The sequence below is a fragment of the Papilio machaon genome, chromosome 26 (genome assembly GCF_912999745.1).
Source record: "Papilio machaon chromosome 26, ilPapMach1.1, whole genome shotgun sequence".
In the NCBI taxonomy this organism is placed as follows: domain Eukaryota; kingdom Metazoa; phylum Arthropoda; class Insecta; order Lepidoptera; family Papilionidae; genus Papilio; species Papilio machaon.
In genome coordinates, this window is record NC_060011.1 from 1619151 (window position 1) to 1647148 (window position 27998).

Consider the following 27998-nt stretch of genomic DNA (forward strand, 5'->3'; position numbering starts at 1 on the left):
GTCTAGATTAGTGAACAGTGCCTATATAAATTGTTTATGGACATACCGTAAAGAGGCATAAAGTTTTTTTTTTTTCAATTTTTTGTGTGTTTTTTTTGTCGTATATTAGAAATGTTCTTGAATTTAAAGCAAATTATGTGAACATTAAGAGATATATTATTTTTTTAAGATTTGTATATTATATTAAAAGTACAACGTATTTTTTTTTCTCTTAAAAGATCTATAAAGAATTCATCTCTGATTATATGGTTTTGGTTTTCTTTCAAATTTTTTTTTAATGTCTAATGTTAATAAAGACGATACGTGATAATAATTACAGTAAAAAAAAATATTTAAAATTTTTCAACTTTTACGAAAAGAAAATTAACAATTCTTTAATATTAAAAACTTTTTTAGTCAACAGTGAAATATGTGTAAAATTTTAGTATGAAAAATGATTCTCAGCCTATCCTTAAATACATTTTTTAAATCTTTACATATTGATAAAATACAGTGAGGGCTAGTTGTTCCACCTTAGTGTAGATTTCTATACTAAGGATGGCATTTAGTAAACATTCAATGACTAATTGTAGTCAAAATTTCATAAATTCTGCTTACCTCAAAATAAGTAAAAAACATCGACTTGTTTTTGACAAGAAAGTTTCTAACTTTGACATTAAATTTCCTTTGGAATTGTTTTTTTATTTCTTTTGTAAATTTTTAATCTTTGTTACCGAAAAATCAACTTTTATTTAGCGTTATTTATTATAAATATATTTATAAAGATGACATTAAAATATGACCAATAATTATCTTCAAGTCAGCTAATAATTCCAAACAAGTCAAAGTTTAATTATATTTGGTTTATTTCTTAAACAATGTGTCTATTTTATTTCCTAAAAAGCGTAGCTTTATTAGACATGTCCTTACCTTTTATAATCTTTGTATAGTACTCGTCGGGTAACAGGAGCGATCTGAAGTTTGCAATAAATTGCGTTGCTCAAAACTGAAACGGATGACAGATAACTATCTCTCTCGCACACATTTAGTGTATAATTGTCTCGCTCTAACAGAGCTAACTTCAGATTGATGGCGAGTGTTATAACAGATGCTTGGTATTTTAATTGTAGTTATTACTTTTTTTGGAGTCGGTCCTCGAGACATCGTTTATATGTAAAAATGTATTAAAATATGGTAAGTCCGAGAACCGACTTCGTTAGGCTAATTATATATAGTTCTAATTATTAGGCGACTGCACTAATAAAACTGGTTGCCAAATATTGTGTTTTATTTTTACCTAATATGTTAAATCAGGAGACCTGAATTCGTTCTAAACCACAATTTACGCTAAAACTTCTTATTTACCAATTTTATTCTATTATCTACCTTATTAAATTAATTTAACTACCCTTATTTTCAATTTATCTCACTATTTTTACAAAATAAAATGGCCCCTTGTATGGTGTTTGAAGTCTATTTAATTTAAGCTTTCAAAGCAACAAAGGACACAAAAGGGAGGCATAAATAAAACTAAACTTAATACATTTTCATACTTTATTTAACAATAGCTGTGTATAAATAGAAATTATTGCTCTTATTATCTAATAAGAATATTTCTAGAAAATATAGAAAGCTTGATAATGGACTATTTTCAGAATTACTCCAAACCCCGGTTTACCTTTTAAAACTAATCAAAATACTTTCCAACAATTTAATCATCCAAATTTCGTTTAAATTTTATTAACTTAATTTTTTTTGTATATGAATAACTTTTTTATGAGTTGGTGCGTTTTGATTCTAGGATACTAAATTATTTAATATAGTTTATAGTAAACATTTATCCAATAAATAATTTTACACATATTCAGCAATGAAAAAAAAGGTTTGTTTAACATTTTCTTCATTCTTAATAACCTATTGATTATACCATTGATGTTAAAAACTATCCAAAAACACATGTAAAAATCTCAATAACCTATAGTAATTTCAGTTCAATGAAGTAGCAAGTTAACAGAGTAAAGAGATGTCCCTATCCTGCCACTGTAAAGTGATCAACTAACTAGAAGTTATATTCTTAGGAGTAACTAGACAACAGTTGTGTTCATTAGACAACATAGTTAATAGATAGCACTTGTAGTCACTAGATGACAACACTTGCAATCACTAGATGACGATAATTGCAATCACTAGACGAGGACACTTGCAGTCACTAGATGACACTTGCAGTCAGTAGCTGACGACACTTGTAATCACTAGATTACATCAATGGTATATTTCATTCCAATCTAAAGCCTTAAACTTAGATAAACTGCACATTACGCTTAAACTTGTCAATTCCAAAACCGATAAAACACACTTACAGAATATATGACATTGGCTACACTTATTTTACAATATCAATTGATTAAATCTCTAAATTTTCATAAAATAAAAAGTGATATAAGCCGGGCATTTATGGAATTAGCAGTTCCTCTACTTGAAATACACTTTGGATCAAAATGAGATATAGTCACTTGTTGATAACACTTGAAGTCACCAAATAACACTTGTAACATATATATAACACTTGTCACTAGTCAACTGCACTTGTAATCATCTTAAACTGCCGTGGTTCTTTACTTAAAACGGCAACAGTGGAAACCCACACTAAGACACTTTTAGCCTCTGTATACAACTGTTGTCTCGCTACTCCTACAACAGTAGTTTTGTTCACTATTCAGCTTTAGCGTCGGGATGTCTCTCGAGCAACATGGCGACACCTTGTCCACCAGCTGCACATGCAGAGATCAGCCCGAGCTGACCATCCTCACGGACCAGCCGGTGAGCAGTGTGCATTGCCAGCCGGACCTGAGAAATTAAAAGTCTGTAAGAGAAATGGAAGCGGCTGAACACAATTCGGTGGGGGCATTGCTACGCTCCTCATATATTTAGACAATATCAAAATGTATGTATGTATGGAAGTATGAAAGCTACAATTTTTTTTTATTTCTAGACAAAATACATCTAAGATAAAATACTAGCAAAAAAATGGAAATTTAAACTATTAATCATCTTACCCCAGTGGCAGCGAAGGGATGTCCAATAGAAAGAGACCCACCCCAAGCGTTCCATTTCTTCAAGTCGGGATTACCAACCTATAGATAACAAAAAAAAAATAAAGCAAATAAAAAGAAATGTCCTGATCAAGTATTTTATATTGAATTCAATATATTTTTCTTGTAACATTACCTTTGTTTGACGTCCGAGATAGTTTTGGGCAAACCAATCAGAGTCGAGAGCTTTCAAGTTAGCTAGAATTTGACCCTGTGCAAGAAGAATTAAAATAACAGTTTCATAAAAGCCAATTACAATCAAAATACAACATAAAATGTTAAGTGATGATTCATAAAAGACTAGCTTTTACCCGCGACTCCGTCCGCGCAGAATAAAAAATAGAAAACGGGGTAAAAATTATCCTATGTCCGTTTCCTGGTTCTAAGCTACCTGCCCACCAATTTTCAGTCAAATCGATTCAGCCGTTCTTGAGTTATAAATAGTGTAACTAACACGACTTTCTTTTATATATATAGATAAAATTAAAGAAACAAAGAGCGAAAGTATAAAAAAAACTTAGTTTTTCAATTATATTTTAACTTAAACCAGGGGTCCATATCGAACTTAAAGCATTGCTAATTCTCATTCTGTCTTCTATTGACCTAAGTCAGAATTAATAATAATAATAATAGATATTAAAAGTAGATAATGTGTCCATGGTGGGTCTGAGGTAAGAAAGAAAGAAAGAAATTCATTTTGGAAAAGGGGGTCACTTGTTAAACATAAGGGTCAAAATCATTTTGAGGTCCATAATATCAATCACCGGAGGTCAAAGGATTAAAACTAAACAGTGTTAACTTATTTTTCCTTAACAACAAAATTTTTTTTAAAATATAATCCAAATTATTTTTTTAATAGTAAATTCATACGTACCGCAAACGCTTCATGTATCTCCCATGTGTCAATGTCACTCATCTTGAGTCCCGCTTTGTCCAGTATGGTGGGGATACCATATGCAGGGCCCAACAGCAACTGGTCTACCGGATCCTGGGAATAAAAAACCACAATAAAGCTTTAAACTTATTTATAACTAAATACAGTATACTAAATAAGGGCCCTCTTTTTTACATCGCCTTGGAGGAAAAGGGTTACATGAGACTAATTCGAGGACCTGTGGCGTCCCTTTATATCTAACGCCCCAGCCAATCGCCCAACAACGCCCTACTCTAACGCCCCGGCCAATCGCCCAACAACGCCCTACTCTAACGCCCCGGTCAATCGCCCAACAACGCCCTACTCTAACGCCCCGGCCAATCGCCCAACAACGCCCTACTCTAACGCCCCGGCCAATCGCCCAACAACGCCCTACTCTAACGCCCCGGTCAATCGCCCAACAACGCCCTACTCTAACGCCCCGGCCAATCGCTCAACACCGCCCTACTCTAACGCCGGCCCTGACTAAATATCCAAAATTTATAAAACAACAATCTTTCAGTCTCTAATCGTGAATATTACGGCACCCAGAGTTATTTAACCTTAATCTGGAACTTCTTTTTTAGTGACTAAATTAACTGAATGTAGTTAAGTAAACAGTGATAACTGAACTGTACCTGAGCGACGTAGGTAAAATCTCGTACGTAGGCCTTGGGTTTTAGGCCCAGCTCCTTGGCCTTGGCTTCTGACATTATCAGACAAGCGGAAGCACCATCAGTCTGAAGTAAAAAAAAACCTTCAATATTAAAATAAAATCAATAAAATATGAAGCGATATCACTTTGAAAGACGCTTTTGAGTCTTTCAAAATTGTCAATTTGCATATTGTCCCTTAATCGTAGGAGCCATAGATTTGTTCACAACAGAGCTCTTTGTAAATATTACCAGGAACGAGGCATTGGCTGCGGTGACAGTTCCATGTGGCTTGATGAAGGCCGGCTTTAGCTTCTGCAGCTGCTCCGGAGTGGACACACGGATGCCATTGTCCTTGTCCAAAACACCATCTTTACCTTCCACTGGAGATATAGTACTTTAGTATATCCATACAATTCATACATATTGAAATTACTTTCTCATATTTATTTATAAATATTCGAAGGGAAATTTTACAAGTTTTTGAATGCCTTAATGGTTTACAGAAAAATTTTTAATCAATTGCTGAAAAATTTAACAACAGTAAGAAATAATTGAACCACTGATCAAATAAATAATTTATCGACACTCTGAGAGCTGTAAATAGGTTACTAAGTGGAGATTTGATACTATTGAACCTGGATAAGCGAGTCTTTGTCCGGTCCAGGCAGACCTCCATAAGCGAGAAAGTCAGGTTAGAGAGAAACTTCTATAAATATACAGAGAATATTGTGGTCCCTTGGAGTGATCGGGCAATTGTTCAGAACTTGAATTTAGCTAATAAAATTAGACATAACTTTAGGACATTTGACGAAGGCAACATAAGGTGTGTTTTCGGAGGAATTTTAAACCATAGTTCTCTAAATACATACCTTTAACGGGGATGAGGTCAGTAAAATATCCCTTGTCTCTGGCGTTAGCAGCCAACGTGTGGGAGCGCAATGCGTATTCATCCTGTTCAGCTCGCGAGGCTCCGAATGCCGCAGCCAGTCTATCTGCGCTGTGCCCCATTGTCTCCCCTGATGAGAACTCCGCTACTGCTGGCAACTGATCTCCATATTTCAGACAAATGTATATTAAATTTAACATAACATACAAGCAATTGCATTTGATTTCAAACATTAACCAATTTGATTATGAGAAAGATTATTAAATGGACAATATTAGTTGGATTTTGTAATAAAGTTTGTAAAAATATCTTTCCTCTTATAAAAGCTGTCACTTGAACTTTTTTTACACATTAAAACAACTATCAAAAGACATAAGCGTGTTTTAACTCACCACCAACGCCATCTATTGGTGACATGATGAAATAGATTAAATAATGAAAATCTCACCTCAGGTGCGAAGAAATCCGGTCGTATAGAGGCGATCAGTGAGAGACGCTGGGCGGGTGTCTTAGCGCGGTTGAGGCGCAGCAACAATGATCGCATCTTGCGCGAGTGTCGGATGGGAACATCTGACATGAACTCCACACCTCCAGCTACTATTACGTCATACGCACCCGCCGCTATCATACCCACACCTGTTGAATGAGATTATAACTAGTATTCACTCTAACATAATAAAGTTAGATTATCTGTTCTCTAGAAACTCTCAAAATTACAGACACAATAACGGTATTTAAAAAAATAAAAGATCTATTACATGTGAATTAAAAAAAAAATAGTAGCCTTTTTGTTCTTCCCGACTATGTTCTACATCCATGCCAAATTTCATCAAGATCCATTGAACCATTCTAGAGATACCTTGTAAACATCCATCCATCCAAACATTTGCATTTATAATATTTGAACAATATTTTTTTACTAACCTGTGGTAATAGCTTGGTTAGAAGATATACAAGCCATGGTCACAGTATGTGCAGGTGTACGGTCACTGAAGCCAGCTGCTAGAGCTGCCTCGCGACCAATGTTGGACGTCTTCACCTCTTGGATGACCGTACCATACACTATGTAGTCTATCACATCTTTGGATACACCGGTCTTCTGCAGTAAGCCGCTGTAATAAAATGTAATAAGATAAGTAATGTTGTAAGGGTTATAATTTCATAAAGATAAGCTTATTCCTTAGCTCAAATGTTTTAATGAAAATGTTCACTATACTTTATGCATAAAACATAGTTATCCCAAGCCCAGTGACACTGGAATTTAACAGATAATCTTACTAATATTATAAACTAGCTTTTACCCGCGACTCCGTCCGCGCGGAATAAAAAAATATCCTATGTCCGTTTCCTGGTTCTAAGCTACTTGCCCACCAATTTTCAGTCAAATCGATTCAGCCGTTCTTGAGTTATAAATAGTGTAACTAACACGACTTTCTTTTATATATATAGATAAATATGAATGTTTAGATGGATGGATGTTTGTTTGACGGTCCAGAATGGCTCAACGGATCTTGATGAAATTTGGCATAAATCAATGGGTCCTAGGTCTTATGTACCTCTTTGTTTAGTTAACAACATGCACTAAATAAAATACACATTTAGAGGTGTTAATATTATTTTTTGCTGATGAAAAAGGACCTCTGCAGCATATTTTCATATATAGTTGAAAATTTTGACAGGCTCTCCTGAAAAGTTGTCAATTTCCACACTATACGTTATTTATAGGAGCCATTGAAATATTCAACATAGTCTTTTTTATTCCACGCGGATGCAGCCGCGGGCGACAGTTAATCATAGATAAATAGAGTTAACATTCTAAACCAGTTAACAATTAAGAATATTGTATTATTATTATGGCAGTTCTGTATTTAACTATAGATCTATGGTTTTGTTCACCAAAGCTGATATATTGTTCAATAACAGTCTTAATTTCAGATATGCCTTTTAAGTCAGTGTTTAAAATAGTTTTTTATACATACAGGAGTGAATGTCTGGCTAGCTCATGAGGCATCATCTTAGCGTAATCAGTGAAGGATACCAGGAACGGAGTTCTGACTCCATCTACCAGCACCACATTCTTGCCGGTGCGGTCAGGTAATGTCTTCTTCTGTTGTAAAGCCGCATTGACACTCAGTGCTCTTCTAGCTGTATCTAAAAGTTAAAACATTTGTATATTCATGAAAAACAATTCTGTTAAATTACTTTTTTCAACTGATCACAAACATATAGTCACCTCTGCTTTTTTTTAAGAGAATGAGAGAGTTAACTATGTTTATGTACATTTGTTTTTGGAAATTCAAGGTTAATGAAACATAGTAAGTTTATAATTAATTTGATAAGAGAATGCACTCTCATTAAATGTATTTTTACGCAATACAATTATGTATTTTCTTTTAGATTTTTTTTATAAGACAAGAGGGCAAACTAGCAACGGGAACACCAAAGTGTCCATGGCGGTATTGGATTTTAGTAATTTTTATTATATTAAATTAGCTAGTCCTAGATCACAAATTCACACAATCGCAAGTGGCAATATGATTGAAGGATAGTATGCACTAACTTAGTATTCACTCAGATAAGCAGGTAAGCAGAAGTTACAAAATTATAGTTTTTTCTTAAGTTTTTTTTTCTCTTAGTAGAAACAGTAATCTTAAGTTTATATTTTACATAATTTGGTTGTTACTCAAAATATAATTGATGATATTGTTGTACTTAAGAGAATCAATCATAATTTAAGAACAAAGTCCAATAAATAGACGACCATTTCCTAAACACTGTAATGATGCCAAATAACCAAGTAAAGTCCAAAGTTTATTTAGCTGTCATAATAAGAAATTTGTTTTTTTTAATCGTAGAATGCAATACATATGATTTTAAAATACAGTAAACTACCGCATACAATTCGAATATATTAGGATTGTGTTTTGTTAGCATTTTTAAAATTAGAAATTAAAGTTTTTTCACATACCGAATTTCACGGTTGAACTCGGAGAGGAGACTTTTAGTATAGACTTTGCTACTTTGGAAGCCATATTGTAGAAATAAACTTAAGTAAATTATAATAAAACGACACTAAAGTAGTTTATTAATTTTAAATAAATATTTAAAGTTAGAAACTCATTAAACTTTCGGAAGTAGTTGGACTCTGACCTGTTAAAAAACAAAACGAAACGTCAGATGACGTAAACGAAAATAACAGATTAAAAACAGGTACCCAATTTCAATGGATAAAACAATTTATTTTTATCTAATTTATTTTAATTAATTTATAATTAAAATGTTATCGTTAAATAATCCTTTATTTGATAGCTTAACAGCATTTGTTAAAACTACTTTTAGTAGTGAGTTAATCAAAGAAGTGCAAGCTGAGGGTATTCAAAAATTCTACTCAATTTAACCGTTAAATTATTCATTACTCATCCATTTAACCGTCTACCACAAAGGACGTGGTAACTATCCAAGATAAGTTTTTTTATTAATTGAAGATATAAATTTAATTTTAAATGAAGTAGCATTAATGTTAAATAGGTAAGTTAAACTTTACTTTTTGTAGAAAAAAGTTTTACTTTAGTAATTTTTTGTAAAAAAAAGTTACAGTTGGTGTTATTCGCTTTTTGTTACGTCGTATATAGTTTATCAAATCTAAAATTGTACGAGATGTAGTATGCTTGTATAAATAAAAATAGTCTATATTTTTATCCCTGACACATTTGGGTATTTACTATATTAATTCAGTGTATAAACGATTGCAATTATTCACTATTCTTAGCTTAATTTTATTGCAATAAACATCTAAACATCACATGTTTTATGATTAACATTAGAATTTTATTCATTTTAGTTGCGCAACATGTAGGTAGAAGCATAAATCTAAATTTAAAAATGTTTCACGAGCATTACCGAAAGAAATAATTATTCTTAACGTATGCATATTGTTAAAAAAAATATATTAAATAACTCGATTATTTTTTTAATCGTTTTCTCGTGGTCTTTCTGATCTCTTTGTGCAAGTTTGGTCGGTAGATCTCTAAAATACGTACTTGTTTTTTATCCGTATACACGTTTTTGTTATCCGAAAGAATACACAGAGGTCAAAGTCAAAGGTTCTTGTTTACTACAGTCCCGATATAGCTTACTAGCTTTTATATTATTATATACACAGTTGATATTTCGACCTCATTACGCAAGAAAATGGTTTTTTTTTCGCATCTCATCTATATATAAAAGAAAGTCGTGTTAGTTACACTATTTATAACTTAAGAACGGCTGAATCGATTTGACTGAAAATTGGTGGGCAGGTAGCTTAGAACCAGGAAACGGACATAGGATAATTTTTACCCCGTTTTCTATTTTTTATTCCGCGCGGACGGAGTCGCGGGTAAAAGCTAGTTTTGAATAAATCGATATGCCGTCTCTTTCTTATTGGAATGCAATTATATATAGGAAGTACACAACCATCCCGCATTGAACCGAATTTAGGGTAGGCTTAAGCCCTTCGATTCGGACATATATGAAACTATGATTATGTTTATAGTCAATTCCATGTCTGCAGATTATGAAGGCGTTATACCTAGTGTTGGCGCTTTGCCTGATGCCATGCTGCAGTCAGTTCATAGACGACATGCAGATATTCGAGTCGGCGTGCCTCGGAGAAGAAATCTACCAGTGCCTCGGCGGTGGCTGTGTTGCCTCGCACCAATATTGTGATGGCAACATCGATTGTGATGATGGTAGTGATGAGAATTTTTGTGGTAAGTGTATATTTTTCTGTCCAAATCGCATTGTTCTTATATTCTCTTATGGATAAAAATCGTATTGGTAGACGTTTTATTCACCCTTATTCTATCCAATATGACATTTTAACTCGTATTACGGACATTTTTTGGTTACTTATTTCCCGCTTATTTTTCTGTCACCCATTTCCACTTTTTTCCCGCCTTTTTACAGTGGACCATCGACCAGATGCGATCCTATGCAATCAAACGCACCAGTACCTCTGTTTGGACCAGAAGCGTTGCATCCCCAACACTTGGATCTGCAATGGAGACGTCGACTGCGAAGATAGTAGCGACGAAGCCAACTGTACCACGCTACCGGAGATTACTAAGAATGTTTGTATCGCATATACTACTTACTTGATATAAGTACTTCATATGAACATTTTGCGCGTTCAAAGTTGTTAAGTTCTGTTCTGAGAAAGCTAAACTAAGAGTTTTTCTTAGCGACAGATTAAAAATTCTGCGTTCTACAGTTAGTCTGTAAATTCAGTACAAAACGGTAAAACAGTTTATTCAAGAAAATAGAACTTTATATTTTTTATACGTATAAAATTATAAATCACGAAGGTGACAGACTCAAAAAGTACCTGATAATAACACGTTGACTTCTGTAGGTAGTTTTAAAAGTTTGGCTTTTTGCAGTCTACATGCAAGGGTTTCGTGTGCGACGGCGGCCGCTGCATCTCTCGCCTGTGGACTTGCGATGGGTCATACGACTGCAGAGACAGGACCGACGAGGATATTGATACCACTTGCAGTATGAATACCATTAAACATAATAGAAATGTCAATTAACATAATTGTCGACAAATAAGTTACCAATTGAAAAAAACGTCCTACTAAAATAAGATCCTAACTTAAAAGAAATGCAGAAAATAGCAGAAAGTTAAAGCATTGTTAGAATCTTTGAAAGATGCACGAAATTTTTACTTCTTTTGTCGTGAAAATCCTCGGCCCTAAAACTTGTATTTCATAGTTGTCTCTTTTTTTGTAAAGGGAATGAGCAGGACGACCATGTTTATACATGTGTTTCTTCAACTGTGCAGCCCATATAATAATATTGGCTTGTTCTTCCAGGACACGCACTTCTTCCCCACACGGTCAATGATGGCGTGGAATGTCGAGAGTTTCCCGGACTTGGTTCACGTAATTACAAATGTCTGGATTCGTCTTTCTGCTTGGCACAGGATCAGATGTGCGATGGCATACATGACTGTAGAGACGGCAGCGATGAAGGAAAATTCTGTGATCAATGTAAGTTGGGTACATTTAATTATGGTGTAAACTCTAATATGACCAGAGTAAAAAAGAGAATAGGAAGAGATCAAGAAGTACGTAAACGTAAGTATATGGAAAAGCAAAAGAGAAAGCAGACGTCGTGTCTTATTAAGAATTAAAGAAAATGGCAAAGAAAAGAGGTCAATGAAAGGGCTTCATTGAAAAGGACAATATCTTCTATGATTTGAGCAGTAGATCGCTGACTTGAAAAGCTACTTTGCTAATACCTTTACAATAATCTTACTAGTATTACAAATGCGAATGTTTGGATGAATGGATGGATAGATGGATGTTTGTTATTAGGTACCTCCAGAACAGGTGCAAGTTTCTTGCTGAAATTTGGCATAAATATACATAGTCTGGAAGAACAAATAGGTTACTTATTAAGTTTTTTTTATTCCGCACGGACGCAGTCGCGGGCCACAGCTACTTTCTTGATATGCTCGAAGTGCCTAGACTTTCTGATGGAGAATGGTCTTTATTACCTTCATTTGTTCACAGGGCATACTATGTGTGCCAACTTCTCTTGTGGAGGTAACAATACGGCTTGCAGCCCGGAGCGCCAGGGACCCACGTGTATTTGTCTGCTCTCTAATTCTATGCTGCAGTACAACTATACTACGAAACGGTGCGAGGTATCTGTTCAGTTTTAGACCATAGACATTAGTTATGTTCATGATGATGTTGTGTTCTAATTCTCACAATTCTTTTGCCCTTTTTATACGGTTTGATATAGTTCTACCATATCTTCATTATTAATATATTTTTACTTGATTACAAACTATATACTGTTTTACTTCATTCATTCTCAACTTTTTTTTAATTACTTAATGGCTAATGGTACTCTAGTCTGTTGTGTACTCTCTGATTCTCTTACTTCAGTTTACTCCCATATAAATTAGAGTCTTCTTTTGTCAGAACGTGAACGTGTGCCAGCAAGCGAGGCCGCAGTGTTCCCATTCTTGCGAGAATAAAAATGGTTATTTCGTTTGTCAATGCGAAACGGGATATGTGAAAGACGCTCTGGAATACCTCTGTTACGCTCCAGGTGAGATCTTATCACAGCAATTTACTTTATTACATTATGAAGTATTTAAAATAAGTTTTTCTTTCTAATAGGACCAGAAGCTATATTATTCTTCAGTACCCGCAACGATATTCAATATGTGACCCTTAAATCCAAACAACATGTTAAACTAACGCTCGCAACTGGAATTAAACAGGTATTTATTCTTTTTCAATAATCACCGACAATATCATCAGCTCTAACACATCCCCCACCGAGGGCTACGAGCCAACCCTTGTTAGGGATAACTAGGCCTTATACTAGACTAAAAGTGGTTGATTAAGGCAGATTATATCACAATGTTTTTTTAACCGTAAATACGTCGGAAAAATGTACCAATGTATTTCGAAAAATCGAAAAACATTGGTACGTGGCGAAGATTGAACCCTAACGTGTAGATTACAAATCCAATGTTTAACTATTGAGCCACCAACGCTTGTACATGTAATTTACTAATTATTTAAATAAATCAAGGCTCACGGCGTATCGTACGACGGCAACTATATCTACTGGGTTGAGACAGCGCAGGGCCACCAGTCTATAGTCAGATCTAATATCAATAACTTTCAGGAGTCTCAAGAGGTAAGTCTGATGTAATTTAACTTCCGACTTTAAGGCTATCGCGATATACATACATAGAAAAGGTAGAAATTTTATGTTTATAAAAGTCTTAAGCAAAACTAAACCCTTAAGATCCTTGAAGCGCAAATCAGGATAAGATATTGGAATAAGTTTATAAGTCAAAATATAATAGCTTCTCAAATAACACTCTTCAAGTCGACAACAGCTAATGTGTCTCTAGATAAAAGAGGTACTTGTATCCATTTCTGGTCTATCAGGTCTTAGTTGCTCTGGGTTTGGAAGATCCTGGTGATATCGCAGTGGACTGGCTAGGTGGCAACATATACTTCAGCGATGCAGAACGAGGCATTATCTCGGTCTGCAAAAGCGACGGGTCCATCTGCAAGACCATACACACGGAGACCAGACATCCTAAATACGTCACGCTTGATGTGAAACGAGGGTAGGTGGATATTTTTTTTTAGTTCATCTTATTTAATAAGGACCTTTATCAGGCATTTATTATCTGTCATCTGCTGTCTAGGAAAATGTTCTGGTCGGATTGGCACAACCAGGCCATCATCATGCAGGCAAGAATGGATGGTACAGACGCTCAAGTCCTGGTACATGATCTCGCTGGCTTCGCTACTGGTCTTTCTATGGACGCTCCAAATCAACGACTCTACTTCGTGGATAAGACCATCAAAGTTGTCAAGGTCGATGATGGAAAGGTTTATGTGAGTGTTAAGATTCATGGTTGTTCTCACTGCCGCATTTTAATCAGTCAAAAAAGGCTATCTTCTGCATAAAATTCTTTAGAAATTTCTTACCACACTTGGGCATTTACGAGAAGATTTCCTGTACAAATCTATAAATGACTCTTAGTTCATATATGTTAAATTTATAATCTGCAAATGTTATTCTAATTGTCAGTCAAATCATAAAGCTTCATGAATAAATTATATTTAATTTCCAGTCTCTATTCAACGAGCCGTTCCATCATCCATATTCTATTGCTGTATTCGAGAACACGGTCTTTTGGAGCGACTGGGCTTCAAACAGCATCCTCAGCGCAGACAAACTGCACGGCAGTACTGAGAAAAGAAATCTTCTTCTGTCACTTGATTTGCCCGTTTTCGGTTAGTGGAATTGAAATAGTGGAGTGAAATGATAAGAATAAGTCTCAGACTTTCTATCTTCTAAATGTATTTTGAAAGTCAATATTGTAGTAATACAGGTTTTAGGACAGTAAAAACACAACGTTATTCTGTTTACCAGACATGCACATATATCATCCAGTGATGCAAAAGCACGCGACGAATCCTTGCCAGTACGCTGGCTGCACGCACTTGTGTCTGCTGACCTCAAATACGAGCTATGTCTGCGCCTGCCCTGATGATATGGAACTGGTTGCTGGAATTAATTGCAGACGTAAGAATTTCTTTTTATGAAATACTGGCCTATTCGTCGTGAAGGTAGTAAAAATAATCAGTCGATGACAGACTGAAACCTCTTTCTTGTTTCTCCGAAAAACTTTTTATTGAAAATCGCCAATTTTATGAACTTTTAAGATATTGAAGACTATCGACCTCAATACCTGATCGTGGGTGGAGGCGCATCGTTCACTCGTATCCAGTACAACATGCTGGGGAACCCGGAGAGTCACGCCACGCACTTTGATGTCGGAAGAGTACAAGCAATGGCTTACGACAACATTAGAGGTTAGTTTTGTTTAGATAAATCTCATATTATTTAAATATTTTACTATCTGCAATATTAATAACACGATTAAATGTCCAAAGGTGTATTCTAAGTTCTATGGCCCTTAATGTAATCATAGATGTTTTAATGAAAATCTATGTTTTTAATCCAGATGTACTATACTTGTATGACGGACAACGTAAGAGTATCAACTTCATAAGTATGAAAGAGTTTCTGTTGGGCGTTACACACTTGTTCATTTACGACGGACTCGAAAACGTCGTTGACATGTCTTACGGTAAGTGCAAAAACAATTAAATATATTAAGGATCACTTTCAACTGCAGGCAGTAGCAAATTTTTTTGGAGCATTCTTGCGACAATGCCCCAAGAAATCCTTAAAAAACCCTTATTGTAATAGATTATGTAACGGATTCACTTTATATCCTGGACTCGGGCCGTCGTATTATCGAGGTGGTCTCCTTGAAGACCAAGCAGAGAGCTCTGCTGTACCGCTTCCGTGATGAGGAGATACCAGTCAGTCTATGTGTTATGTCGGATTATGGGTAAGTAGCACACCGTATGTTGCTTACTGTTGTATACAAACTTATACAGTTGTTATAATTTTTATTTATTCATTTATTTCTTCGTATAATTTATCGTTGTTTTTGAACTACTTGGACCAACTAGAAGTCCAATGTTCTTCATCTTCCTACTTGTTTCAAACAACAACTGACTCCTGAAATTCAGAGAGGTAGGCAGACATCACGAATTTCGCGGGTCTTTGTTTTAATAGTATATTTTCCCACAGGAGAATGATGGTAGCGATAGTAGAAAGTGAACAAAGCAATGAGATTCACGTTGATAGCATTGGTTTAGATGGAGAGGACAGGAAACATCTTTTGATGAACAACTTGATGGGTGAGTAGTTTTACTCTGTCGGAAATCGATAAAAAGAAATTTGGTAAATAAAAAGCTACAAAAAGATAACATCTTATTTTTTCCAGGACCATACGTGCGTTTGCGATACGCACAAAACATGGATGTGGTTTTCGTATCAGACGAAGGTCACGGCACAATTGACTTTGTGCATCCAGAAGGTAAAATAAGACCCAAAGTAAATAAGGAATGTAAATTCTAATCTGATTTCCACTAGTAACAATTGTAAGAAAACTATTCTATCTAACAATGAAGGACCGAGCGAGCATATGATGGACGACGGACTGATGAAGGACCAATACATTATCTTGATACCTTAGGATTCCTCTAGTATTGCAGATGTCCATGGGCGTCGATTAACACACCTTATTATATTATAACACCTTGGTGTTCCCGCTGCTCGTTTACCCCCTTCTCTTATATAAAAAGAGGACAGAGCAATCGACGTATCTAAGATTGAACATGTCATTTTCAGGTACCGGTCGTGAAAATTTCCGTGAGCTGACAACTACTATTGCTAGTCTCGCCGTCACAGATAACTACGTGTTCTGGACAGGTCGAAGAACTGCCCAACTCTTCTGGTCCGACGTGCATGAGATTACGCACAAGATAAGACGAATCGAGCTATGTAAATATAATAATACCTGTTTATTTTTGCTCACCATCTACACATCCACTGCTTGAACTGCTTCAAGAATTAATCGATTTTCATATTATCTTTACTTTATGCACATAAGCTGTATCTACACTAATGTACAATTTCATTTATTATTTCCAGCGATCTTTCCCAATAACACGCAGTTACACATCCTAGCCACAACACCACAGCCAAGTACTGACAGTCCCCTCATAAGACACCCATGTCTGACCCACAACCCTTGCTCTGCTGTCTGCGTCCAGCGACCTCATACAACCCCCCATCATTCCCCTAACAACTTCACCATGGGGTACAAGTGTCTCTGTCCTCCTGGCCTGGTCCTCAAGAATGGCAACTGCACCATGGTTGCCAACTGCAAACAAAACGAATTCTATTGTCATAAAACGAATCAATGTTTTCTAATGAGCCAAAAATGTGATGGAAAAAAGGATTGTCTATTTGGTGAAGATGAGGAAGGCTGTGCAGGTATGTTGTTCTTCTTCAGTTGTCTTTTTTCTATTCTTACTTGACAGTTTTCAAATAATTCTTTGTTTTAGTGAGCAAAGGCGTGGAAGCGACTATATGTTCGTCACTGGAAACCTTCTGCGATGGTAAATGCATAAATAAAAATGAGGTCTGTAAGTCTGCAGACACGGCTAAAAGTAAGTGCTTTCAAATATTTTCTATCACTTCTTGTTTTAACCATTTTAGTGTACCAGCATATTGCCAGCTTTTATAGTAGACCAGACATTCTCACTTTTTTCATAGACCCCTTCCAAATTCAATGATTTCTGTGAATTGTTCTTCCGTTTTTGAACACTAGAGTCTATTTTCCGCATATCCAAAGACGCGCCGCGTCTTCCATGGACCCCAGAGAGTCATCTGCATTACTTGGTACAGATTGCAGTGGACCAAATGGCCATATAAAATATTTTGTTGTATCCAGATAACCAGACGTGCAGTCCAACTCAATTCAAATGCACGAAAGATCACATTTGCATCGAGAGGTCGCTAGTGTGTGACGGTCATGTCGAATGCCCCGACGGTTCAGACGAGGATCCAACTTCATGCGACACACTATCTTGCTTCGTTACTGAATTTATGTGAGGAAATCTTGCTTATTTATAAACCTGACCTTATATTAATGCCCACATGCATCAGCTACCTACGTCAATGATCGGTCAAAATCGGTCCAGGCGTTCTGGAGATACCCGGAACAAATGGAGACTTGAGTACAGACATACAATTAATTTTTTTATCGCTATTACATTTTTTTAATTATGTAGATGTAGATAGATGTCTATGATACTACGGCATCTTAAAGATATGCGTTTGCCATCTTGTAATGTCCAAAATCCATGTGTTCTGTTTTACTTTGACCGTTAATTTCCACAGCTAAATTAATTACTTCAAAAATAATATCTAGTTGAGAGGTTTGACAACATGTTATTGTAAATGTATTTGGGTAGTGAAAACATACTGATAAACTTGCGGTTGATAGGTGTGCAACAGGGTCCTGCATTCCGATCTATTGGCGCTGCGACGGCAGTGAAGACTGCGTGGACGGTTCTGATGAACTCAAATGTGGTAAGTGATTTGAAACATAATATGTAAACTAAAAGCCTAAAAAAATAATATACCAAGTAATTATTATATAAAATATAACTCCGTGATAACTTGAAGTAACCAACTGTTGTTTTGCCAAAACACTCTTAAACGCGTTTAAGTTAATATCAATTTTTTTCCAGAGACTTGTACTCACCAAGTGTATTTATTTATCAATGCAAAATATATTTTCTAGCTCTTAACCTATAATCGTATTACAGAGAACAAGAGCTGCAACTTAGGTCAGTTCCAGTGCCACAGCGGGGAGTGTATAGAGCTGAACAAGAGATGCGACGGCGAGTTGAACTGCTTCGACCATTCTGACGAGGACAACTGTGACGTCACCGACGGCTTCGAGGCCATAGTCAGTTTATTTGAACTTACTGTTAAGACATTGGTAGGTATTATACTTGCTGAGATTTCTTATAATAGGTTACTACTCTTGGTCCTACGTATGTACCCACAATAGGTACAGTTATGGTTCTGCAAAGTCTTTTCTTAGTCTTTTGACATGGTCATGGTCATCATATATGGTCTCTCGTGTCACAATGTTAGTTACCATACTCCTCCGAAACGGCTAGATTGATTTTTTGATTTATATGCATATTCAGTAGGTCTGAGAATCGGTTACTATCTATTTTTCATACACCTATAAAGTTTTTTTTTAACGACGCACGGACGGAGTCCGGAGCGACAGCTAGTACCCTATAATATAATGTTATAGGGAGTTCTTAATTATTAATTATATAATTAGAGACAAAATTTCAAATCCGATTGATAGCTCGCTAATATAAGTATGAACAACAGGAGGAGAGACCGCGCTGCCAGCCCTGGGAATACACTTGCGAGCACAATGACAGCATTTGCTTACCGCTAACTGTTAGGTTAGAAGGATACAACTTATTGGCTTTGGGTACCCATAACATTAATGACCGTTTTCACCATTCTAATTTCGAAAATTCTAGTAATTTAATGACAATTGCTATTATGAACCATTGCCACCACTAATAAAGTAATTGGATAGTGAAAACGGTTCATTAGTTCAAAAATTAATAGGTGATGGAAGTAATTTTATTCTACATTTTTGTAGGGTTTATTAACATTTATTTGACGTCTTTTCTTTCTTTTCAACTGTAACTGCCGAACTTAGTTGCTTATTGGTCACTGACTGAGACCCTTAGTATAATAATATTTCTCTTTCTAAGTAAACACTAAGGGCTTTAAGCGTCTCAGTGTACCTTATGTTATATCCTCGGATTGTACCTGATAGATGTAACGCCAAAGTGGACTGTCCTGGTGGCACTGATGAGGCAGGTTGTGACTTCCGCTGCGCGCCGCACGGTCTTTTCGAGTGCAAGCAGGAGATGAGCTGCGTCGCCAAGAAACAGCTTTGCGACGGCAAAAATGATTGCATGGACGGCTCAGATGAGACACTTGAAGCTTGCAGGAAGGGTCAGTCTTCAATAGCCAAGATATGACAGATGTACACCTACTAGGGTTGGCACGTCGGGAACAAGAGTACACTTATGACCGACGTGCCAACTTAAGTATCGAGTTCAAAAGCATTTTATAACTGTGCCTACTTTTTTTCCTTCTTTTTAATATATAATCTTGTTATCAGGCACTTCACAACTAATATCTGCTCATTTCTGTATACATTCCAAGTTTATTTCTTGACAGTTTTCAAGACGGTTAAAAGATCCGGTTTAAATTACCATTTTTCACACGTGACGTAATATTCTTTAACTCTGTGTATTAACAGTCAACGCGACTTTACCTCATAACATCGCTAAGTATCCTGCTGCGCAATGTCGGAACGGTTACTTGTGCAACAACGGACAATGCATAGAGTTGTCGGAGTTATGCGACGGCACGCCCAACTGCTTTGATGGCAGCGACGAGAATGGACAGTGTAGTAAGTATAACAGTGAAGTAATAGTCAGTTCTATTTTGTGCAAGATGTAAAATCAAGCTTTTTTGCAAGAGTGTAAACGTGAGATATGTGCCAGGACCGTGCCATATGGAGGTCTGTGGGCTCTACTTACCCCTCCGGGTTACGGGCTTGAGTTATATTGTTCTTGTGTAATTAATTGAATCCTGACTGCCTGTAGTTTAAACGGAAGGATCAATGAGATGAAAGTGAATTCGCAATCTTCTTCACAGTGTCGACTACAATATTTTTTTCGTTTCTTTGTTTCGAATTTATCGAAAAAGGATGTATATTTCTTGTCTCTCTTACTGAATATTTCGACTCGGTTTCGCCTTCTACGAAAAAGATATTATATGCTTTATTTCCTTGTTTCTTTTTTAGACATTGGCTGCGAAACATTGGGTTGCGAGCAGAAATGCGTGCGCACGCCTCAAGGTCCGCGCTGCGAATGCCGGCTGGGCTACAAGCGCGCGCCCCCTGCCGGCTGCGTTGACATCGACGAGTGTGCGCTTGATGTGTGCTCGCAGAAGTGCAGGAATGTGCCTGGTTCCTTCATATGCTCCTGTCATCATGGATATGCGTTAAGGTTTCTACATTTCATTCGGCTTATCACTATTTATGTTTGTTTCTTCCACGATTAAGTACTGGACTATCTATTCCACTACAATTCGTTTCAGCGCATATTTTAAAAGATTCTGCTAACTTAATTAGGTATCAGGTATTATAAAAACTTTTGTCAATAACGGTTTATCACTTCATATCCCTTCCTTCGTTAAATAGTCTAATTCAACTAAACATCGAAGTATATCTAAGCTGTACAAAGAGAGAGAAACTTTGGTTCGTTTGAAACATGTCATGTTATAGTGCTCACATAGTACCCATGTATCCAGGTCAGATAGCAGGTCGTGCAAGGCGGTGCGGGGCGGAATGTCAGTACTATACGTGTCCGGTAACACAGTGCGTGCGGTGTTCCCAGACTACAAGCAGCGTTTGGAATACCATGATACCAATCTAGCATCTATCAACGATCTAGACTTTAACGTTAGGTAAGTGAATGCCCCAATCAAAGTTTGAGACTTAAACAGGCTCATAGTGACCACCACCGTAATCAATATTCGATAAGTTCAGATATTATATATCTATACCAAATATCATCCAGATCCATGCAAGCGTTCTGAGATACCTTCTAACAAACATCCATCCAAACTTTTGCATTTATGATTTACAAGATGTATGGATACATTTTCACAAAAGGTATTAAAATATCGCGAATATGCTAAGGAGCTTTTTCAGAGCTTTGAACCTTATTAAACCGGTTTATAATCGAATGTTTAGAAAGAACTTGCTGTACGTAGCATCAGCCGCATCTGGGAAACTGATCGAAGTGAACGCGACCAGAGATGATGTCTCCGTCACGAACATCGGCAGACCGACAAAGGTAATAAAGCTGATCTTTTTCATTTCTATCATCTCCCTGTCTTTATCGTACTCACGTAGGTTCCTCCAGATCGATGTATCTTCCATCACTTCAGTATATTACAACAAGCAAACGAATACAGAAAATAATAAACTTACAATCGGTTTTTCCAACAACTTCATACTGCTATTTCCAACGTTTAGTATCCATTTTCACTAAGAGACACGCGACTCTAAGTATACGAGGCCAGTGGAAATTAACTGTAAGCTGTATTTCTCCAGGTGGGTGTGGACTGGATAACGGGTAACGTGTATTTCGTGGATAGCACACCTGGAGCTAGCTGCTTCCGCGTCTGCAGCATGCGTAAGAAAAGGTGCGCCAAGCTACAGAAGTTGCCTACTGATGCTCAGGTGAGATATAACTCTCGAAAAGAACAGGAATTGATGTTATAAAAGAATTCACGGCATCCAGATGAATATTTTCATATGACTTATCGTTGGTTTCTAAAACCAAACTCCCTTTATCTGTTTTTTGTCAAAGATAACGATGATGACAATATGTTTTGTACAGGAATTTTAATTTTGGACTCAGAAACCAATTATTAGGAAGCCGGTTTTACATATTTCAGCGCGCATAAGAATGAAGGGAATACAATTTAACAGCATAAACCGTCACAAGAAAATTTGAATTGCAAAGCATTACACGAAGTCACTAAAAACTTATTTATATTGACTTTCGTGTGTATTGTATTAGGGTCTTAGGCACTTCGAGGTATATCTTTTGGTATTACTCACCAGGTGACTGCATTAGCAATAGACCCAGCAGCACGTCGTATGTTCTACTGCATCAACCGGGAACTAGAGTCAGTGGTGCGATCAGCCTCATTGAACGGCCGTCGGCTGTCAGATGTGGCCACTGTCAGGAACTGCACCGGTATCGCAGTTGATTCCTTTACTAGGATGCTGTACGTTGCGGAAACTGGACCCTCTCATGTACTCCGAATGGATTACGAAGGGAACAATATGTAAGTACGCGTTTTGATATATTCACAGCAATGTAGCAACTTTCTTTCTTCTAACTTCTTCCTGTTTGTGAATTTGTTTCTTAATTTTACGAGTCTCTCTTCAATTGGCTCGCGCATAAAAAACTAAGCACCATTATAAACTTGAATAAGTTTATCACTTGTAAAAATGATAATTTTTTAAATAACACTACAGGAAAACAGTTCTTTCCAACGACCGTAGTCTTCAAGCGCCGCACGGTCTTGCCATATTTGAAGATTCAATATTCTTTCTTGGCGCGAACACGTTCAAGTTAAACCGTTGCTTGTTACACGGCGTGAAAACGTGCGAGCCTTATCTATACCTACCATTTGACGCTAACACGTTCGTGTTACGTCACGAGAGCGTGCAGCGTGACGACGTGACGGACGAGTGCGAGCGCGTGACGTGCGCAGGAGTGTGCACGTTGGATGACGCGGGGCCGGCGTGCGTGTGCGTCAGTGGCGCCCTCAGTAGTGATGGTACTTGCCCGTTGGTGAAGCAAGCGCAGGTATTTTCATAGCTTCAATAAGGGAACTTAGACAACAAATCCCACAAACCATTATTTCTCGTAGATTATCAGCTGAGGGGGGATACAAAAAGTTAGGGGTGACAAGGCCATAGTCATAGCTGGTCCAGTGCGGGTTTACTTCACAGATATATTTTGAATTTCTTTGCGTTTTCCTTCATCGTAAGAATTTTGGATAAAAATACATATTATGTAAATCAAAAATCACATTGGTATATGGCAGCATTCGAACCCAGGACCTATTACAAATCAAGTGAACTACCAACGCTCTGCTCGTAGATCCCCTTGCGGTGAACCATAATGCTTTCTTTTCTTTAAATAGTGAACTCTCAAAATTTACTTCAAGCCATCCTAAATTGCCGCCAAGTCTTTTGTGGTGCACTTTGGGAAACACTGGTTTAAATCTCAATAAGATTGGTTAATGGTCTAACATGAAGGTAGTCAAAAACTGATCTATTTTTCAGTTGCCACTATTTAACGGTTGGCTGCAACAAGATTACGTACAACACGCTTACTCATACACACTGGTTGCGATCGTACTGACTCTATTCGGAGCTTACATCTGCCTCTTTATTTACTACCACTTCGTAAGGAAACCCGCCAAAAAACGAGCTGGGGAATACACGCAGTACGTATACTTTGACGTTTGTTTTTTTTTAAGAAGGTGGTTAAGGTGGCAAAGGAACATTCGGCACATGTAGATAAACTAAATACATAAGTGCGAATTTGATCTATTTTTGCACATTTAAGGTAATTTTAATTAAACTTTTTTAATTTTAATACATCAGACCGGTCTAAATATTTCAATGTAATGATTTTTCGTTTAGAAACCGATCGATCCATATTTATATTCACTCAAAGTGATAAATATCTTCGGATCGGTTTGATTTCGGCCGTTACTGGATAAACAGAACATTTTAAATTTACTTTGTTGTATATTTCAATAAATGGACTTCTAGATAGAAGTCCATTTATTAGAAAAAACAGATTTCATTTTTTCATAGAATATTATTGTCATCATTTTTCAGAGTACGTTATCAGAATAATGGGTTGGAGACAACGCCCAATCTTGGTTTGGACAATCCTATCTTCAGTTTACCACCTACAGTCGGGTAATTATTTCACTCAGTTTATCTCATAATTGAGACTGAATGTGAATGTTTATAAAGGTAGAGAAAGACTGAAGAAAGTATGTATGAATTGTGTGAAAGAGGATATGCGTAAGAAGTGAGTGAATTAACATACATATGACGGCTGATAGAGATGTAAGTAAGAGCACCTAATATACTGTGCCGACATTACGTAGGAAACGGGCGGGTTGATGTACTTAGTTTATTGTAATTCTTACAGAACAATTGATATTAATAATCTTACTAATATTATAAATGCGAATGTTTGAATATATGGATGGATGGATGTTTATGACAAGGTCTCCAGAACGGCTGCATGATGTTCGCTGAAATTTATCATAGATGTAGAACAGTGGTAGACGCCAGCAACAATATCAGTTGCACGAATTGGCCTCGCTCAGTGAAATACCACGACCACACAGAAGACAGGCATCAAGTGGAAGGAATTCCGCGTTTCGATTGATGAGTGTGATGCCGGAGGCCTAATTTTAGTCCTCTTCCCCTTCATTGTTTTTTCTTATTAGAAAAGGATGGGAAGGGGAAGTGGATTTGGCGGAGGAGGGGATGCATAGGAAGGGGAAATATCCTCTTTCTGTGCGTCCCCTCTTCCGCCAAATCAACTTCCCCTTTCCATCCTTTCCTAATAGGAAAAGGGTGGTAAGGTTTTTTCGGACGCAGGTGACCGCTAGTTTTATATATTTCAGAGGTATTGCGCATGAGTTCGTGAACCCATTGCAGTTTGTTAGAGATGTTTGGAGGCAATCTCTACCGAGAAACAGGCCAATCGTAAGTATTGCTAAATCTCTTAACAAAACTAAGGTTAATAGATACCCAAAAGAAGAGTAGGTAAGCAAATCTTACAAGTGATAAAACCGCACTCAAAGTCATTTCATAGTCAGGAATAATGACCAGTAAATATAAGAAGTCTACATTGAATGACTACTTAACAATTTTGGAGTGCCAGAGATAATCTAAGATACTTTGGCTAGGGTGTTAGTCCTAGTACCCACAGCATAACTTAAGATCTTGATATTTTCAGGGCACTGCGGGCATCACATTTGACTCTCCGCAGATGAGACAGGACTCTGACACGGAATCGGATCTAGATTTGAGAGAAACAAGAAGAATATTAAGAAATTAATATGAGGAATCTAACAGTGGATTTCCACTGCTGAAAGTTAATGCAAAAATTTATTTTTATATCGCTCTGTAAAAATAGAAATAGTGTTAGAAAATTCTTTTGTTATATGAACAATGTTATAATTTATATTTTATGAAATCTGCAGGCAGATTACAAAATGTGTAAATAAATTAAATATTTTTAGTTATTTTATAAAAATATGAACTTTTTTATCAATATGATTTATTTTTCAATGTTTTTATGTATTACATTTATATACTTTAAGATAATTATGATAGAGCATAATTGATTTATGTTTAACTCTAAAAAGAAATACATTTATTTTTTCTTCAATAAATTTGCAATACTGAATTTTAGCTCCCAGTTTTATTTCGAAACATTTAAATAATGCCCACTAATCATCCATCCATTAAGCCTTGTTACGTCCACTGCTGGGCATAGACCTCCCCCAAAGATCGCCACAATGATCGGTCATGTGCAACCCGCATCCAGGATACTCACGCAACCTTGAACAGATCATCGGTACATCTTGCAGGAGGCCTGCCCACGCTGCGTCGACCTGTTCCCCTCCTTATGATGCCCACTAATAACACATATTTGGATGTAGAACAATATCTGGCAGAATACATAGGCTACTAATTATTTTTTTTATAATTCTGTACAGACGAAGTTGCCGGACCTCACGTGCGACAGCTACTTATACATGTAATAGCAATCATTTTATTGGATAAAATAAAACCAAAATTTAAAGCAATCAAAAATGTTAAATTTATTAATAAACTAGGTTACAAAGATAAGTAGTAAAAAAGTATTACTTCCATAGTTTCTTAATGGACATATTCTTCTCAGAATCTTTCTGCATCACTTTAGCTACAGCCATTTCAAAGTCTTCCTGGGTGACATGCACTCTGCGCTCACGGAGAGCGTACATGCCTGCTTCTGTGCACACACCTTTAACCTCCGCACCAGAAGCACCCGGCATCAGCTCGGCTATCTTACGCAAGTTGATACCTCGCGTCAAATTCATCTTCCTTGAATGGATCTTCAAAATATCCAAACGAGCTTCTTCATTCGGTGGGGGGAACTCAATCTTCCTGTCTATACGACCAGGGCGGAGTAACGCAGGATCAAGGATGTCAATTCTGTTTGTAGCCATAATCACTTTAATATTCTTTGTTGCTTCAAATCCATCAAGTTGGTTAAGCAACTCCAACATTGTTCTTTGTACCTCAGAATCTCCTCCACTGCCAGATTCAATACGGGATGATCCAATCGAGTCTATTTCGTCCATGAAAATTATAGAGGGAGCATGCTCTCGGGCCATAACGAACAGTTCTCGCACCATTCTACTACCTTCTCCAATGAACTTTTGCACCAACTCGGAACCAGAGACTCGAATAAAGGTGCACTCAGTGTGATGAGCCACAGCACGAGCCAGTAAAGTTTTACCAGTACCAGGTGGACCATACAGCAGTACGCCTTTAGGCTGGGCTATACCCAAAGCATCAAACAGTTCAGGATGCTTAACGGGAAGTTCAATTACTTCCTTGATCTCTTTGATTTGTTTGTCCAACCCACCTACCATTTCGTACGTAGAATCGGGCACTTTTTCGACCATCATAAGAGAGACTAAAGGATCTACCTTATTGGGAAGTATCTTATGAAGTGTGTAGCTTTCGTTGCGAAGAGCCACACGGCAGTTTGCGGTGACATCGTTGATGTCAACATTCTTGTCTAAATCAACGACGAATTTTCCTTCAGGGTGTACCTTTACGAGTACTTTCTTTTTGTCCATGGGCTTGACCACTTCACCGACATACGAACCTTGTTCCTGAAGTAATTGCAGTTCTTCACGAAGCATACGTACTTTAGCATTGAGTTCATTACGCTGGGCTTGCAAACGTCGCAAATTCTGAGATTTTTCGGCAACTATCAGCTGTAATTCTTCGATTTTGGTGATGTAGTAAGGTCTAAAACCTTCGCCCTTTACAGGGTCCACTTCCATTTTGGTTAAAGTCATTTTGAGAGTTGTATCACTCTCATCAGACCAACACTTGTTTTTATTGTTTAATTTAGCTTTTAAAGGATAATGTAAGACTCAAACAATGAGAAAATGCAAAGCGAACTTTGAAGTGACAGAAGCGACACATTGATATTTTCCGAGTCATGTTGAAGAAAATTGCCAGTACAAATGTTAGAATTTAAGATTTGAAAATATTTACATTGAGTGAAATAAATTTTGAAAAACCGAAATTGTTCTGAAAAAGTATTTATCCTTACATTTTTACAACATTGTATGAATCTTGAATCTACACTATAATTTAATTCAATTATTAGTAGTAATAATATAAAGTTGCATTGTGCACAGTGCACACCGATGCAAATCAAACTAAACTTAGATCAAACCAGGATTTGTTTGGTTTTAGTAACTACTAACTAACTACATGGTACTAATTACTAAAATTAGAATTTGTGAATGAATTAAACGCTTATTACTTGTAGCTTATAGACGTAGGGTATGTTCCGATATGCACTGCGAGCACTGCACAGTGCTATCACTGTAGAAAAATTCGTTCCGTTATGAACTGCCAGTATGCTGCCGCAGTACTCTAGGGAAATATATGACGTCATAAATCGCCGCCATATTCTACTGTGAGCACTGGCGTTTTCGAGGTAAGGTACTCGCAGTACCTTGATCACGTGATCAGTCAAAACCACTCG

At 36.8% G+C, this 27998-nt stretch overlaps 3 protein-coding genes across 3 annotated transcripts; 1 reads left to right on the forward strand and 2 right to left on the reverse strand.

Moving 5' to 3' along the window:
• Positions 1 to 2331: 2331 nt before the first annotated feature.
• On the reverse strand, positions 2332 to 8686 carry LOC106717388 (trifunctional enzyme subunit beta, mitochondrial). The gene is made up of 11 exons (XM_014511247.2): positions 8495 to 8686; positions 7506 to 7677; positions 6451 to 6638; positions 5975 to 6162; positions 5510 to 5684; positions 4890 to 5020; positions 4623 to 4724; positions 3946 to 4059; positions 3208 to 3282; positions 3036 to 3113; positions 2332 to 2826 (listed from the first exon to the last, which is right to left on the reverse strand). Exons 1-11 carry the CDS (start codon positions 8556 to 8558, stop codon positions 2692 to 2694), a joined length of 1422 nt encoding a protein of 473 aa, XP_014366733.2. The 5' UTR covers positions 8559 to 8686; the 3' UTR covers positions 2332 to 2691.
• A 1395-nt stretch (positions 8687 to 10081) lies between these two features.
• On the forward strand, positions 10082 to 25299 carry LOC106717382 (putative vitellogenin receptor). Its single transcript, XM_045684481.1, has 36 exons — positions 10082 to 10277; positions 10474 to 10637; positions 10947 to 11061; positions 11382 to 11558; positions 12084 to 12217; positions 12501 to 12630; positions 12702 to 12805; positions 13123 to 13230; positions 13488 to 13672; positions 13754 to 13946; positions 14186 to 14348; positions 14488 to 14640; positions 14781 to 14930; positions 15083 to 15208; positions 15331 to 15475; positions 15721 to 15830; positions 15917 to 16009; positions 16324 to 16476; positions 16627 to 16971; positions 17043 to 17147; positions 17432 to 17588; positions 17987 to 18072; positions 18312 to 18487; positions 18898 to 18974; positions 19361 to 19542; positions 19853 to 20005; positions 20402 to 20606; positions 20911 to 21066; positions 21356 to 21458; positions 21719 to 21847; positions 22235 to 22461; positions 22655 to 22988; positions 23471 to 23634; positions 24035 to 24118; positions 24841 to 24922; positions 25176 to 25299. The coding sequence occupies exons 1-36, from the start codon at positions 10082 to 10084 to the stop codon at positions 25275 to 25277; spliced, it is 5466 nt and encodes a 1821-aa protein (XP_045540437.1). The 3' UTR covers positions 25278 to 25299.
• A 772-nt stretch (positions 25300 to 26071) lies between these two features.
• LOC106717390 (26S proteasome regulatory subunit 8) lies at positions 26072 to 27449 on the reverse strand. The gene has a single exon (XM_014511249.2). The coding sequence runs from the start codon at positions 27295 to 27297 to the stop codon at positions 26089 to 26091; it is 1209 nt and encodes a 402-aa protein (XP_014366735.1). The 5' UTR covers positions 27298 to 27449; the 3' UTR covers positions 26072 to 26088.
• Between the last annotated feature and the right edge of the window lie 549 nt (positions 27450 to 27998).

Bases quoted from the DNA above. Each gene is read 5' to 3' on its own strand.
- LOC106717388 (XM_014511247.2), bottom strand. From the start codon at position 8,558: ATGGCTTCCAAAGTAGCAAAGTCTATACTAAAAGTCTCCTCTCCGAGT. The intron at 7,678-8,494 runs GTATGTGAAAAA...TTTAACTTTTAG, and splicing joins GAGTTCAACCGTGAAATTCG to ATACAGCTAGAAGAGCACTG. The intron at 3,283-3,945 runs GTACGTATGAAT...CTTCTTGCACAG, and splicing joins AGATACATGAAGCGTTTGCG to GGTCAAATTCTAGCTAACTT.
- LOC106717382 (XM_045684481.1), top strand. From the start codon at position 10,082: ATGAAGGCGTTATACCTAGTGTTGGCGCTTTGCCTGATGCCATGCTGC. The intron at 11,559-12,083 runs GTAAGTTGGGTA...ATTTGTTCACAG, and splicing joins AGGAAAATTCTGTGATCAAT to GGCATACTATGTGTGCCAAC. The intron at 15,209-15,330 runs GTAAGTGCAAAA...TTATTGTAATAG, and splicing joins CGTCGTTGACATGTCTTACG to ATTATGTAACGGATTCACTT.
- LOC106717390 (XM_014511249.2), bottom strand. From the start codon at position 27,297: ATGACTTTAACCAAAATGGAAGTGGACCCTGTAAAGGGCGAAGGTTTT.